This window comes from Grus americana, chromosome 4 (assembly GCF_028858705.1).
Source record: "Grus americana isolate bGruAme1 chromosome 4, bGruAme1.mat, whole genome shotgun sequence".
NCBI classification, from domain to species: domain Eukaryota; kingdom Metazoa; phylum Chordata; class Aves; order Gruiformes; family Gruidae; genus Grus; species Grus americana.
The window spans coordinates 3,297,117-3,312,557 of record NC_072855.1 but is presented as its reverse complement, the minus strand read 5'-3'; the positions used below and the strand labels follow the sequence as shown (position 1 = coordinate 3,312,557).

Sequence of the window (15,441 nt, the reverse complement as noted above, 5' to 3'; positions counted from 1 at the left end):
TGCTGATGGCTTGCTGCCACCGAAAAGGAAAAAAAAATAAAGACCTTTTTCCCCTTTCTTTATGCTCGTGCTTGCTCTCGTCCTACTGTGAGCCGCTTCAAAGAGCTAACCGGTGCAAACGCTAACCTTGCTCCCAGTTTTGCCCTCTTCCCTGCCAAAAACCAGAAGAAAACTAAATGATTTTTTTTTATTTTTCACTGTGGTTGGGGCCAGCACAAGGCAGGCGGGTGGTCTCGGTCGAGCCACTACATTTTAGCATCCTACAGACAGCAGCGGTGGTTTCTGGGGTCCCGGAAAGCCGGGTGGAATTCGGGTTGTGTCTCCTCCTTGCACATAGAAAAAGATTGCCTCATTTTTCAGGAATCAGGAATATGTCAGAGGTGGGGGTAAATCCTGCCTTTGATTGCGGAGGGCTGTATCCGGGTAGGATCTGGGCAGTTTCTGCAGCACTAAATATTAATTCTTTGCTTTCTGGAAGCACGGGGAGGTGGTCCTGCAGCCAAACCCCCCTCCAGCAGCAGCACACACAAGGGCCGTTTTTAAGCCACTTATTACTTTATAAAGAGATTATTTCCTTTTTTACCCCTCCCCAGCATCAATCATCTTGACAAGATCCGTTTATTTTAAAACATACGTCCTGCAGCCTAAAACCCAGCCTTTCCTATAGGAAGCTCCCGAGCAGTGTATGGGAGAGCGCAGTGCATATACACCCTCTCTCTCTATATATATATATATAAAAAAAATATTGCTGGAAACACCGGTAGCAGTTATTTATTCAGGTTTCTAACCCTGATTTTTGAAAGCGAAGGTTTAAAACGAAGACGTGATGCTGAGCATCCCAACCCGCCGGGGCAGCGGTGCCGAAGCCGGCTCCTTTCTCCTCGGCAGAGCCGGCGCCGTGACGTCAGGGTGTTTTTCTGCAGAGCTCGCAGGATGTTGCAGCCGGCCAAGAGCTGTGTTTATGTTGATAACATTACAAGTATTTCCTCTCCGTTTCCGAAACCAGCAGGGAGGGAGCCGAGGGGGAAGGGAGACTCGGGTTTCTCCAGCTTTGGGGTAGGACTCTCGAGGCCTTTTATGTTAAGAAGTGGGTAACGGCGTACCGCTGGCATTTATTTATACTGCGTTTGGGAATAGGGAGTGTTTAATAGCAGGGGCTGGGAGCCGGGAGCTGGGCTGGCACAGCCCTCCCCTTGCGCAGGGCTCTTTCGCTTGCTCTCTGCTCCGGATCCGGTTTTAAGGTGATAAAGCGGCGCTGGCAGCTGATTGCCGGTCACAGGAGCAGCTCCCGGGATTTTTGTGTAATGATCCGCACAGCAAGCCGGGATGCTCTCGGGGCTGCCCGGCGTCCTGTTTCTTTTGACACTCACAGTAATAAAGCCATAAAAACTCAGGATCCGTGCAGACTGCCTGCATCCAGTTTTCTTCATGAAAACGGGGCAAGGCGTGGGGAAATTCAGTATTCTCTCCCCTTGCCAGCCCTTTCCTCCTAACGCGATCCGCTCAATGATCGATGAACTTATGAAACGTAATATCAAGGGGGTTTCAAAGGCAAGCAGCTGCCTGCCCGCTGATGTCATCCCAGGGCATCGGAGCTGCGCTGCTGGCTCAGCGAAGGAGGGACCTGCATCAGTGGTTGGACTTGATGATCTTAAGGGTCTTTTCCAACCAAAATGATTCTATGATCATCCCACCATCCCAAACGGGTTTTGCAGCCGGTACCCGTGGCCGGTCCAGGAATCGCCCGTAGCTCTCGTCCGTATAGCAGTCGCGGTTGTGGAAATGAACCCAAGCTCTTCTATTGTATGTGGGTTACTTCCCCGTAACGGAGGGCAGAAAGAAGAGGGGATCCACAGCTTTTACTTCCTTCCACCTACCCTCCATGTCCTGCTTTTGATACCAAGGGAAAATACGTTGAGGATGGGGCAGAGAGCCAACGGGACATTTGGCCTTAGGAAGGAGATGTGGGGTCGGTATGGGCTAAGCCATCGGTCTTTCCTTCCTTAACTTTCTCCAAAGGACTCCAGGGAGCACTGATGGAAGAGGAACCAGGTCCCCTGGGGTCCAGCCCCAGCTCTACCACCCCTTTGCTGAGTGACCATGAGCAAATTGTCATTCCCCTGGTATTTGAGCTGCAAGAGCTGGAGCAGCCAGCTGAAAAGATCCTTGAAGCCATTAAGAAAGGCTTGAAGAGATTAACATCCGTATGGCTTTCCAATGATGGGTTAATGATGGGCCAGGCGGTGAGGAGCAAGACCTCAGTGTGAGGAGCTGGTAGGATGCCAGCGCAGAGGGAGCATCCCCGTTAGCGACTCATTTGTCTGCTCCTGGGGCAAACTGCTGCTGCAGAGCTAGTGCTGGCATAGCTGTGGGAATCCCAAAGGAACGGGATCCCAAAGGAACATGATCCCAAATGAATGGGAACTCTCGTTTTGAGAAGGGGTCAGGGGAAAGAGGAAAGGAGACACATCCGCCGACGAGAATGGCGTTTCTGTACAGATATTCATCAAAACACAGCAAACAGTTGCTTTTTTTCCTACTAGTGCTTGCAGAAGAGCCAGGTCTTTCCCTTTGCCATGTTACTGTTTCCTTGTTGTGGTAGTGATGGGTTCCCGACAAAGGAAGCGGTCACGATGGCAAGACCTTGGCGCCTTCCTCAGCCCCTGCGAGGTTTCAGGAGCATCTCAGTGCCACTGCTGCGTTTGTTGGAGATTCAGCACGGGCTAAGGTTCCGTCTGTCTTCGCACACGAGTCCCATCGCGAGGAGCACCCAATTTCTGTGGGTTTCTGCAGCGGGATGCTCTGAGGATCTGTCTCCTGCTTTCCTTCTCGCTGGCAGCACAGCTTCGTCTGCTTCCCAGTTGCAATTAAACATAGGGAGGACACAAGCTCCCTTTCCTACACTGTGGGGGTGGAAAACCTCTTTGGTTTAGGACCGTCCCAGCTCCAGAGTGTGACCGCTTGTTAAGTGGCCTCAACAAGCTCCAAGAGTGGAGCGTGCCATCAAAACCCTACCGGTTGTGGATTTTCCGGACATCCCACCCTCAGGGAGGTGTTGCAGGACCAGTCCCGTTCTCGCCAGTGGCAGGAGGACTGAATCAGTTCAAATTCATCCAGTCAGATATTTTAACCGGTGATGAAACCCTCTGGAAAGTTGGCTGCTCGCACCAGTGGGACCCCTTGGAGAAAGCCCTGCCCCGCTTGCAGCAGCAGTAGGGCCGGCCGCGGAGGGAGCCGAAGGAAAGCTCTTATCTCTGGAGCTTGGTTTCCGTCTGGTTCAGGGTTTGTCTGACCTTTTGGTCACTGAGTAAGTTCGATTTTTGCCAAGTTTTCTTTTGGGGGGGGAGGAAAAACATGTAAGTGGGTGGTGCTGGTGGGAGGATACTCCCGGGTGGGGTGGGGAGGCTCTTGTATTTCTGATATCGTTTCCAGCGTGTTGATGACTTCAGTGTTGTCCTTTTGCCCGGAGCTTGGGATGGGTCTAGATTGAAGCAGATTTAAATAAATAGAACGAGAACAAACAACAGGAGATGTATTTAAGAGGGGGAGGCTTAGACCGCGTATCGGGAATAAAACCCTTTCTTGGCAGCGTGTCGAGTTGACTTGGCGGCGAGATCTCGCAGCCTTCTCCCAGGAGATGCTGAAGATGCAACTGGACGCATGACAAAAGCCTGAAGGACAGGAGAGAGTCGTAAGGCAGCTGCCGGTCGATGGCATGTAGCAGAGCTGTCTCCGAGCGCTCTGGCAGATGCGAGATGCTGGCCCATCCTTGGGAGGCCCCGGGGCCGTGTGCTGGTCTGGGGCTTGGCAGCTTTGGGCTCTCCTCTGGCCAGGACGATGACGTCTCACATCTCGCTGTCGTTTGCCTGAGCCTCTGGATCCATATCTGTTTGGGAGGAGATAACCATACTCATTTCTCAGGAGCTTTTTGAGGTCTGCAGAGGAAAGAAATCACCATAAAACCCTTGAATTTAAAAGGGCTGGGGGAGAAAGTCTACGGGAAACAACTTTACTGATGTCATCCTCCTGTAATTCTGCAGGACGTTTCCTGGGAAGAAACGTACAGTACAACGAATGTGCAGCCTACGCTTGCAGATGATCTTGTAATATTATTTAACGGTATTTGTTTCGTCCGCACGTGCAGGGAATCTGATGGGGTTTGAACGGAGCTGAGCCCAGCCCTGTGCGGGTGTTCTGCCCACACCCAGGAGCAGGCAGGGCCGTCAGTGAGACCGCAGGGATCCGCTGGGCACTGCCCGCAGGAGGAGCTGACCTCTCCATCTTCCCTGCCTCCCGTTCCGGGACATTTTGCACCAAAGTTCCTTGCCGTGATCTTCACATGTATTGCATTTTGGTTTGCTCAGAGTACGCTCGTTTGCAGGCTGTTATATGAACACATTATTAATTCTCTTTGAGACCAGGTACTTATCTTTGGTGCTCAGCTTCATAGCTCGTTCCTCCATCTGGATTTTCATGCTCTCCCACAGTTCACCCATTCCCTGCTTCACCTCTGGTCACCTTTGCTGGTCCACCAGACTGGGATCTCTCCCTGCGCGCTCCCCTTGGGAACGTATGAACATACCAATAATCCTTCCCAGCCACGCGTTCGCTCCTCCCTTCCAGCCCTACACACACGAGATGCACGGCAGCGTCCCCACTTTGAATTCTTTTGGGATAATGTTGCATGAGGGTTTAAGTGACTGCTCTTTGCTCTCTTCCCCAGGGCAACATGGATTTGTGGTTCTTTCTCCTTTTGCTCGGCAGTGGCCTGATAAGCGCAGGTGCTAACAACGTTACAACAGGTAAACTACACTCGTTGTCTCCTGTCTTTTGTCCCTAAACCATCGTTAGAATCAAAGCAGTAAGTGCTCGGGCGCTTTGTGACTTACCCCTTCTACCCTCCGCTTAACTGTAGTATAAAGTGTCAAAAGGAGGGCGATGGGCTGCAGGTGCTTATAAATCAATATAAATATTGATCCTCTCTTACAGGGGCTCTAATCTTTGTACCTCCTCGATATCATAATACATATGGAAGTTACCTGCTGTTATAGGGCATGCATCACCGTGCTGCGTAAAGCATTCCCTGTCCTGGACTTGGGGGTTTTTGGCTGTTTTATCCTTGTAGTTACAGTCGCGCGAATCTCCAGCATCTCCAGTGTTGCAGAAAAGTATCTCATGGAGGTTCCCTTGTGCTTTCTCCTCTCACAGAGCCACTCACGACAGTGCCCACCTCCCCCAGGAGCCCCACCAAAGCTCCTACAGCAGGTCCTGAGGGTGGAACTACGACAAGAGCAAACAGGCTCAACGTTAGCACTCCAGTGACTGTTTCTACCGTGGCATCAAAGCCACCTACAACCACAGCCACCGGGATCTCGCCCAACACCACCACTGTCAGCCCTGACACCTCCACCCTGGGGACAACCGTGCCCTTGCCTCCAGCCACCTCCCTGCTCCCCAGCGTGACGCCGTCTGCTCCACGCACCGCTCTCCCCAGCACAGAAGCGGACACGACGGAGAGGAATTTCAGTGCGACGGCGACAACACAAGAGACCTCTTCTGCTGCCCACAACGGTAGGCATCTCCTTTACCTCTTCTTCTCCAGGCCACCCTGCCTCCGGGTTTGTTTCTTCGCTCTTTTGTTTTGCTGAAGAAAAGGGAATGAGAAGACACTTTAGGGCAAATTCCATGGTGATACAAAATAACGTAACTCCCTGAGGTGACCAGATCAGAAGAGATTTATCCTACCGAAGCTCTGGGCGTCTTGCCAAGATGCTGGGGCACCCTAGGATCTCATTCCACTTTTGTCACAGATTAATTTCATCACTTTTTGTGGTTTCCAGAGTGTGAAATGAGGCTAGTGCTGCACAGCTCCCAGGTGCTGGCTGAAAAGTTGATCCATAACGGGTCTGTGTAGGCAACAGCAGTAAATCACTCCGGGTTGCTGCTCAGCTGCAGAGCTTGGGTTATCCTGAGTGTTGCTGCATGTGTTTGTATTTTGGTAGCCACCATGGACCCGAGCCATGAGTTCTGGCACTGTACAAGCACACACACAACAAGGTAGTCCCTGTCCCAAAGGATGTAAGGCTTAGACTGGAGGTGGCCAGCCAGGGGTGAGATCTAGCTCCTGGGGGGAAGCCGGTAAGTTGGCTCATTATCCAAAATTAGTCAAACTGGGGATGAAGGACGGTGTGGTAGGATGGTGCTGGCCCATCTGGTAGGGTAATGTGTATGCTCCGCTTCATGGTTGCCAAACTTCTTGCAGACACAAGCCACACATGGTTTGATAAACAACCCGAAGGTGCTCTCTCCACCGCGGTGTGAGCACCAGGAACAACGCGGTGAGACCTTATTGAGCACAGGGTTCCGTGTGCTGGACATCTCAGTCTTGCATATGCCAAGGTGGAGTGGATGACCCCTCTCTGGAAGTGTTCAAGCCCAGGTTGGATGGGGCTTTGGGCATGCCTGCTGGGGGGTTGGACTAGATAATCTTTGATCTTCCAACCCAAACCATTCTGCGTTTCTATGCTTACATTATCAGTTTTTTCCCCATTACATGGACTGCTTTAATCTTTGAAAGGTCTGGATGAGCAAGAGCTGTCTCTAGTGCCATCTTGCTGTCATTCCTCTCTTGGCACATCATAAAAGTGGCCTCTAAGAATGTGGTTTGGCCGCTCGATGTAGGTTACAAGCAAAAAGAGGCTAAGGTGGCCAGAAATCTTAGCTGGTCTGTGATTCTTCATTGCTGTGTGGTTTGAGACCCAGCTTTGATACTACTTGCCTCTGAGTTACAGCAGTTACATAGCAGTGCCTGCCAGAGCTTATAGTGGAAGCCTTGGCAGTGCAGGATGTCATGGAAAAACAGGATGGGTAACTTGGTGGTGGGGTAGAAAAGACTGAAAGAAGATAATACTGAGGTTAGTGCAGGGAGATGTCAAGTGTACATTCCTTCAGAATAAATTTCTCAAGGGATATGGGGTGTGGGGTACCTAAAGCCCTCTTCACATCAGTGAGAGGTGTGTGCCCTCTTCCTCTGGGCTCGTGAAGCTGCAGTGAAGTTGTCTTTGCTACCAGCATAGGAAGGGTTGTGGCTGAAGGAAGTTTGCAACCCAACCTTCTTAGTGTCCTGCCATCCCCAAGCTCGTCCAGCTTCCTTTCAAACAGAAATCCTCGAGGCTTTTTAGCAGAATGAAGGAGTCCAGAGTAACCTTAAATACGTGCACGGTGCAAGTTTAGAATACACATAGCCTTCGAATGGGATTGATGGAGGCAAAAAATTTAAGCACTGCTAGGATCTGGATTTTGTAACACAATGTCTGCTGGCAGGGGACTGTATTTATCGTTTTTGTGTCTTTGCTACTTTTTGTATGACTTGGGTTACTGGTTTTGGTGAATTCCCTTGGTGTACTCCATGACACGTTGGCCATTGCACCACTGAGGCCAGATGTGGCTTCTCACTTCATGTCAGTCCTCAGAACAAATGACCAACCTGATTCTTTCTTTATTGCAAGTAATTTGTCAAGGAGCAAAATTAATTTTAGGGCTGCCCTTGCCATTAATCTTAATGGGAAATTTGGATATCAGTCCTGGAAGAATTAAGTGGTGCTCAAGACAGAGACAGGGGCTGAAGAAGCTGCATGAGTTACATGTTGTACAGGCAGCTCCTGCTTTTCTGAACCTAACAAGATTGTCCTCAACCCCGTGCTGCAGCTCTTCACGCGTAAAACAGGGGCGTTGTAGCAGGAGAGCTGGGCTGTGCTCTCGTTGGCATGAGTTTCTTCTGGTTTCCTCTAGATGAGACATCCAAAACAGCAGGCAGAGGCTTTCCTTGAGTGCTCATCGTCCCCATCCCTGAGCCCAGCTGCTCTGAATTGAACTCTTGGCTCAGCCACTCTTTAAAAATGATGCATGAGTGTTATCTCTTAATATTTAAGTGCTAATGAATTACTCCAGTGACTTGCTGGTTAGAGGCTTAAACAGACTGTGTTACCGATTAAAAGCGATAGGTTGTGTTTATCGATGTTATAGCTCGGCTTCAGCTCCCTGTTCTGCTGATAAAAATTTGCAGTTTGTTCCTTTTCCCTTATTACTGAGTGAAGGCTGAAATTTGTTTTAACATCCTGGCTTTGTAGGTGGTGTTTTAAAGGAAGATGGTGAGAGTTACTAAATTTGTTACTGTCTTGGTCTTTGATCCTTCCTGACTTATTAAAATGTATATTTCTTTGGTGCTAAGAGACTTTTGTTTTCTTTTTCTGCAGGTAACTCTGACAGAAGAAGTAAGAATTTTATATTTTATTGCTCTTTATCCAAGCCCTCAGTAAAGACGATTCCAGAAGTATTCTGCTATTAGATAGCTCTCCTCGTGATGCGCTTCCAAACGTGCTTTTACAAAGCCTACCAAGTTCTTTAGAAGAGCTGGTGACACACTGCTATCTTAATTTGTGTTGGGCTCTAGAAATAAACAAACTCGTGCCAATTTGTACATGTCCTGCTGAATGCTCTGAAAATATCAGCGTTACCATCCCGAGAGCTGGATGAGCAAGACCTAAGAAGCCATTCAGGAATTCTGCTTTTTTGTTAATGAATTGTCTTTATCGACTGTGACTTACCCTATTTGATCCAGACCCATTCTGCAAATGATGTGAATAATTATTATTCTCCTTAATTCTGTTGGCAAGCAGCGGTACAAATCCATTTCTTGTAACATAATAGCACTTAGGTGCCTTTTTCCACGTCTTAGTTCTCAGAACTGGCATCGCCACCAGAATATTTGCAATTACTCATTGCTTTAGCAGTATAGGAGCGGGTAGAGCGCAGGTACAGCCGATGCTGTTGCTGCCTAAAGAAATTACCTTCCTCTGTGTGTTTTTGTCATGGCTCTGATGGGTGTTTCAGCTTTGTGAACTCCACAGGAACCTGCTTTGCACTGCTTGGTGTGCCGAGCTCACACCGTAGAATCATAGACTAGAATCATGGCATGGTTTGGGATGGAAGGGACCTCTAAAGGCCATCTAGTCCATCCCCCCTGCAGTGAGCAGGGGCATCTTCAACTAGCCCAGGCTGCTCAGAGCCCTGTCCAACCTGAATGTTTCCAGGGATGGGGCATCTACCACCTCTCTGGGCAACCTGCTCCAGTGCCTCACCAGTCTCAGCGTAAAAAATTTCTTCCTTATATCTAGTCTGAATCTCCCCTCTTTTAGTTTAAAACCATTGCCCCTTGTCCTATTGCAAAAAGTCCTACTAAAAAGTCCATCCCCATCTTTCTTATAATCCCCTTTAGGGACTGGGAGGTGCTCTAAGGTCTCCCTGGAGCCTTCTCTTCTCCAGGCTGAACAACCCCAACTCTCTCAGCCTGTCTCCATAGCAGAGGTGCTCCAGCCCTCTCATCATCTCCGTGGCCTCCTCTGGACTCACTCCAACAGCTCCATGTCCTTCTTGTCCTGGGGCCCCCAGAGCTGGATGCAGCACTGCAGGGGGGTCTCACCAGAGTGGAGCAGAGGGGCAGAATCCCCTCCCTCGACCTGCTGGTCACGCTGCTGGACACGCAGCCCAGGACACGGGTGGCTTTCTGGGCTGCAAACACACATTGCCAGCTCATGCCCATTTTTTCACCCACTAGTACCCCCAAGTCCTTCTCCTCAGGGCTGCTCTCAACCCTTTCATCCCCAGCCTGTACGGATACTGGGGATTGCCCCAACCCATGTGCAGGACCTTGCACTTGCCCTTGTTAAACCTCCTGAGGTTCACAAGGGCACAGAAAGGGCCATGCCTACCTTCCAGAAAGGCATCCAGGCGTGGCTTGAATAAAGAAGGCAACGAACCCTCTCCTGTTTCCCTATGGACAGGTTGAAATAACGCATCCACATCCCTCCAGGATGGACAGAAATCAGCAGAGAGACCTGGAGGTCAGGAGGATCCTCTGGCTTTGAAGCATTGCTCTGCTCATCGCATACCTCTCCCCAGCGCTCCTCACTGCCGTGGTAGCACCTTGTAGGAGACGGGGCTGGAGGACCACTGTGCAAAGCAGCGTACGATGACAGTCTGGCCTTGTCCCCAGGGAGTGATTTAAGATGTTTTAAACACTCACTGGTGTCTCCTGAGCCGCGGTGTCTGGTGTGGCTTCTTCCACCTCCCAGATACAACCAGGAAGGAAATATTGCAGGAAAACAGATAGAGGTTGCATCACGGATCTGCTCCTGCAGGCTCTTTGTGACGTTTGCAGGGAACGTAGCTGGCCTGTGATTTAAACTCTGCTTGGCGTCTTAAGAGGATTTAACCTCTTGCTTCTGCTCTGCTCCCCCTCTGCAACCACTTTGCAGGATCTGCTTTTCAAGGAGCTCCGCATCTCGTGTGCTGGGGGGTTTATTTAAGAAATATTGACCCTGCGTCTTTGCTTCCATTTCTTTTACCCCCATTTTTTTGCTTATGATCCCATAGTTTCTTGTCTGCTAGATTTGACTCAAGTTTTGTGGGCAGGCGTTGACAGCAATGAGGAAGGAGGGCTGCTCAGCCGGGTCCCTCTCTGCCAGGCAGCTCCATCTGGGGCTGCATGATATATAGGGGATGGCCTATAGATTGCTATATGGCACCTCTACCTACAGTTGGAGACATGATCTGGAGCATCAGAAGATGGTTTACTGGCTCTTCAGAGGTGCTAGGACAAGATTGAAGTACCCCGATGCCTTCCAGGCTCTGGACCGCGGTGTGTGCTCCAGCACTGCAGGTCTGTGGAAGCAGAGGGACAAGCCCTTGTCCCTTCTCCAAGCAAATTGCAAGTGTGAAACCCCCGGGGCCGAGGCCCGAGTGGGACAGGAGCTGCAGGGGGGTTGGCCGGGCTCACCAGGGCTAGGTGGGGAAGGAGGGACCATCTGGGGACCCTCCAGCTTGTTTCCTGCCTCGGCTTTGCTGGGTGGGCCGGGCAGCACGCCGACCGTTAGCGGCCACGGTGGAAAAGCTCTAACTCATTCAGCCAGATGTGTTGAAAGAACGGCTGCAAAAACCCCACAACCCCCCAGACTCCCTGCATCCTGTTGCCAGAAGCACCTCAGCCCATAAATCACATCTCCTGCCAACTGGTGCTACCGCAAAGGCTCCTGCCTGGCTCAGCACCGGTTAGGCTGAGCTTACCCTGCTTTCGGCAGGAGAAATGGTCCAACAATGTGTAGAGGGGATGTAGCGCTGCGGGCTTTGTCACCTTCCTCCTCCAGCTGGGATGGTGATGATGGTTGCAGTTGGAGGTCTCAAGGGGAAGCGCATTAGAGGAGGCGCAAGGGCGGGCTGTGGTTGGGCTAAGATGCTCCCTGGTTGCTTTGCCTTCCTGGGCTTGCTTTTGGAAAGCCTCACGGTGGGTAACGCTAAGGCTCAAGCAGCTACCGAGCGTGCAGGAGGCAGAAATGCCTCCCAATAAATTCCTTGGCTTTTTACTGCTGGGCTGGGGGGAGATGCCGACACTTGAGGACAGTAGATGGAAAGAACAAAGACATGCAAGACTGGGAGGATTTCATGGTTTTATTTGCCGTAGCAGGCAATTCGTTACCTAAAAATCCTATCTTTTGGTTGAAATAACATATCTAGACATCATGACCGCAGAGGGACAAATGCAGAAGTATAACCAGAGTGCCCTTTCGTAGCTCAGTAGTCAGAGATGGTCAAAATAAATCCTACCTAAGAAAAATCTGCTGGCTGAAATTGCTGAGACATGTGGAGCAGGAATCCTGCCCTGGCAGGGAAATGGATGCACAGAAGGTGGAAAGGGGGGTCATGCCCTGCAGCCTCGGGGGGCCGAGGCATGTAGACGTGGCGTAGTGGCCCGTACAGATTGAGCGAGCTGATGGAAAATGGAAATACCCCCAGCTGGCATCGCTGGCATCCACATTTATCTGGAAAAATGCCCTTTGGGGCCATTTTCCTATCTGGTTAGCATTGCTTGGCTTCCAACCCCAGCTGGGTAATTTGCTTGCGTCGACCACTGTTTCACTGCCCTCCAGGCCAAGTTACAAATAGCTTATTTAAAAAAAAAAAAGCTGTTGTGGGTCCTGGAGGATGGGAACGTTTCAGACGTGGCTAATCTAAGTGTGTTTGCAAGGGAATTGTGTGGTGCCTGCCGTTGAGAAGCATCTGCAAGGGAGCGCGCAACAAAGCGAGCCAAATTAATTTATATTTGGTGGCCTTGCAGTGCAGCGCGTGCACGATGGGTTGTCTAACATCACCTCCTCTCTAAACTCAGGGAGGAAAGAATGGGGGTTGGACTAGTTGGTCTTTGGAGGCCCCTTCCAACCCAAACCATGCTGTGATTCTATGAAAGAAGTCCCAGCAGGAGCCACCTCCCTGCGATGAGCCAGACAGATGATAAGTAGCTCAGTAGCCCTGAGCCTCCCCAGCAAACCTCAGCCTGAAGGATTTCAGAGCCCAGGTGCAGCGTGAAGTATCGCCCTCTTGTCCCGTTTGGCACAGAACTGGACGTGATATCGTGACTATTTTAGAAATGTAGTATCGGTGGGATCCTACAAAGGGCACAGTTTTCACCTGTTTCAGTATAAGATTCCTTACCATGCTATACCAGACTCACGGACCTGTTTAGAAACTTCTTGTATGGATCCTTACATCTCAGGCAGAAGACTCTGCAGGTCCCCAGGTGATAGAACAAACTTCTACTGGTGGCTGGTGGGCCACCATGGGCACGTTCAATTGTGCAGAAGAAACCCCTAAAATAGCCCACTCACAACTTTCTCAATCGCTATTTTCATCTACAAGGTCACAGTTTGACAGCGAACAACTCTCAGAGAAGATTGAGGTGCTTTGAATAATGCTTATGGGTTTTAATCTAACCTCAAAGTATCTGAGATATGTGGTGCTTGCTCATGTATCTGTCTTTGCTGTCAGACTGGACAAACATAACCTTACTTAATACATTATTATTATTATTATTATTATTATTATTATTATTATAGCAGAAAATTTAGAGCTCTGCCCTGTTAAATGATAGCGCTGGATGTTTTTTGACAGCTGTTGATAACCGCAACTTTCTTTTCCTATTGCAGATGAGACTCCAATTATAGCTGTGATGGTGGCCCTGTCTTCCCTTCTAGTCATAGTATTTATTATTATTGTGCTGTACATGTTAAGGTAAGAAATGCTTTAATGCTGACTGCCCTTATTTGACAGAAATTAATTATTCAACGAACAGGAAGAAGCCCTTTTTGCTCTTTTCCTAAGCTAAAGGCTGGCAGAGCGGGCTTTTTAAAAAGAACCCTGTAAGGACAATGAAAATAATGTTTGGGGTTATCTAGTAAATGACGCTTATTCCTTTCTCTGTAAAGCTGCTCCTCAGGTGGGCAATGCCTGTTCTGCTACTGAAATGTCGTATTTCATGGGATAGATTAAGCCGAAGTCCTGTCGGTGAGTTAAGAAGCCCTGTCAGAGCAGGACAGGTTTCCTCGCAAGGCCAGGGGGGTTGGATTGAGTAACCCAGGGAAGCTGAGCACAGCGCTCGAGCCACAAAGTCCTTTGTATCTATAACCAGGTGTGTTATTCCTTGATTCCCGTCTTGATATCGAATGTGATCCAACATCCAGAGCCAAGCTCTGCCTCGGGTACCAAACCTGTACGTCGTGCCTGCACATCTTCCGCTGCGAGGTGGCGTGCGACTGGAGCTTGTTAGGAGCGTTAGGTGATGCTGTGGCTGGAACTGTGGCATAACAAAGCTTTCTTTGGTCCATTTTTAAAATATCCAAGCATCTGGGCTTCTCAGATTGTAGCATTCCCAGCTCCCAAGAGCCTATCTGCTCAGCTAGAAGAGGGTATTTTTCCACCTGCATTTTAATGCACTCAATATTTTGGTGATTAAATAAGTAAGAATGAAAAAGAAAAAAAAAGAAAGAAAGAAAGAAAAAGCTATTTCCTTAGTGATGGAAAAATTCCCTTCGTCTCTTGGCTCCGGGCCTGCCCTCGCAGCGGTGAACCTGATGAGAGCTTTGCCTCAGGAGTTCGGCAGCAGCAGAGTTTGAGTCCTTCCCACCTGGCTTCCAGCCCTTAAAAAAAGGCTTTCTGTTCACCGCCGCCTGCCCGGTGATTCAGCAAAACCCTTAACTTCAGGCAAACGGAGCGTAAGCATCTGCTTCACGTTAAAAGCACATGGAGAAGGGCTTTGCTGCAGAAGGACGGATCAACCTGGGGTTTATGTGCTTTGCTCAATCAGCCTGTGGAGCAGGAACTCCTTGGGGTGTCCTCCATAAAAAGCAGCCTTAAGGCTTCTCCTCCTGGCTTTCACCTTGCTCTGGTCTCCTTTCCAGATGTGGTCAGTTAAATTTATGCCCGTAGGCAGGATTTTAGAGGTCCTGTAGCCTCTTGGACCCACCAGCTAGTTCATCAAGCCATGAGAAAGTGAGGAAAGCTCTTCGTGGCTGCATCTGTCATCCAGAAGGTAACCTGGGCTTCTTGGTGGGTATCTACTGACGTTCTCCATTTCCTTGTCTTCGGTAGGTTCAAGAAATACAAGCAAGCAGGGAGTCACTCCAACTCCTTTCGCTTGTCCAACGGCCGGACAGATGATGCAGGTGAGGCCCGCGTCGGTGCGAGACGGGGAGCAAAAGTGCATCTCGCAGAAGGAATAAGCTTTGTTCAGATGAAAACGGGTCAATGCAAACGTTCTTCAGAATAACAACGGAATAATTTAGTGGGTTTTCCCCTGCTCCAGCTTGGAGTTGCCCAAAGTTAGCTAATGAAATAACCAGCAATTCTCCTAAAATTAGTAAAAATTACAAAAATGTCATAAACCCCTTGAAGCGGCAAAAGCAGGTTTGGTTTATGCCCTCCAGGGCGGCTCTCTGGGCAGCGCAGAGCCACCCAGGTTCATCTGCTGACCATTCTGCCTTTCCCATTCCTTCCAACGCGGCAATGAGACGTGTGCGACTTGTCAGGCACGTGGCCAACGTCATACCCAGCGGCATCTTTTACTGGCCAGCTCGAATGGAAATGGGAACACGCTCGCCGACTACTGGTTTGCAGGGGTGCTTTGCTGGAAATGTGTAAAAAGGAAAATGAAGATTGTGTTCTCTTTAAGTATGGTCTTGGAAGAGCATATGAAGGTGGTCCTGAGTGTATTTATAATATAAATATTATACACCAGAATAAATATAAATACACTCGAATAATATAAATATTATACACCAGAAGACAGAGCTCTGTAAAAGTCCAGAAAAGCCCACGGATGCAACACTGTCGCAGTCTGAGCCCGGTGCAGTGACAGCACCTGAGGACTTGGTGGGCTGGATGCCACGGCTTTGTTCTCCCACCTCATATTTTTGTAGGAAAGTATTTTTTCATCTACATTTTTATTTGTTTCTTGTTCCAAACTTTCTCTGTTTTCCATGATTTTTGGCAAACTTATAGAATGAAAATTTATTTCCCAATTTTCATTCCAATGACAAAATGTTTGCCCTCAAG

At 49.4% G+C, this 15,441-nt stretch overlaps 1 protein-coding gene across 8 annotated transcripts in view; it reads left to right on the top strand.

Annotated features, from left to right (window-relative positions):
* The window catches only part of PTPRA (protein tyrosine phosphatase receptor type A), a 126,797-nt gene that overhangs the window by 94,019 nt on the left and 17,337 nt on the right, over positions 1–15,441 (top strand). For 7 of the 8 annotated variants that reach the window (XM_054825577.1, XM_054825582.1, XM_054825579.1 and 4 more), the window contains 5 exons: positions 4,724–4,802; positions 5,209–5,571; positions 8,256–8,273; positions 13,038–13,122; positions 14,479–14,552. In XM_054825577.1, coding sequence (XP_054681552.1) covers positions 4,724–4,802; positions 5,209–5,571; positions 8,256–8,273; positions 13,038–13,122; positions 14,479–14,552 — 619 coding nt within the window. The remainder of the gene's footprint in view (positions 1–4,723; positions 4,803–5,208; positions 5,572–8,255; positions 8,274–13,037; positions 13,123–14,478; positions 14,553–15,441) is intronic. The other variant, XM_054825578.1, reaches the window with a different exon arrangement.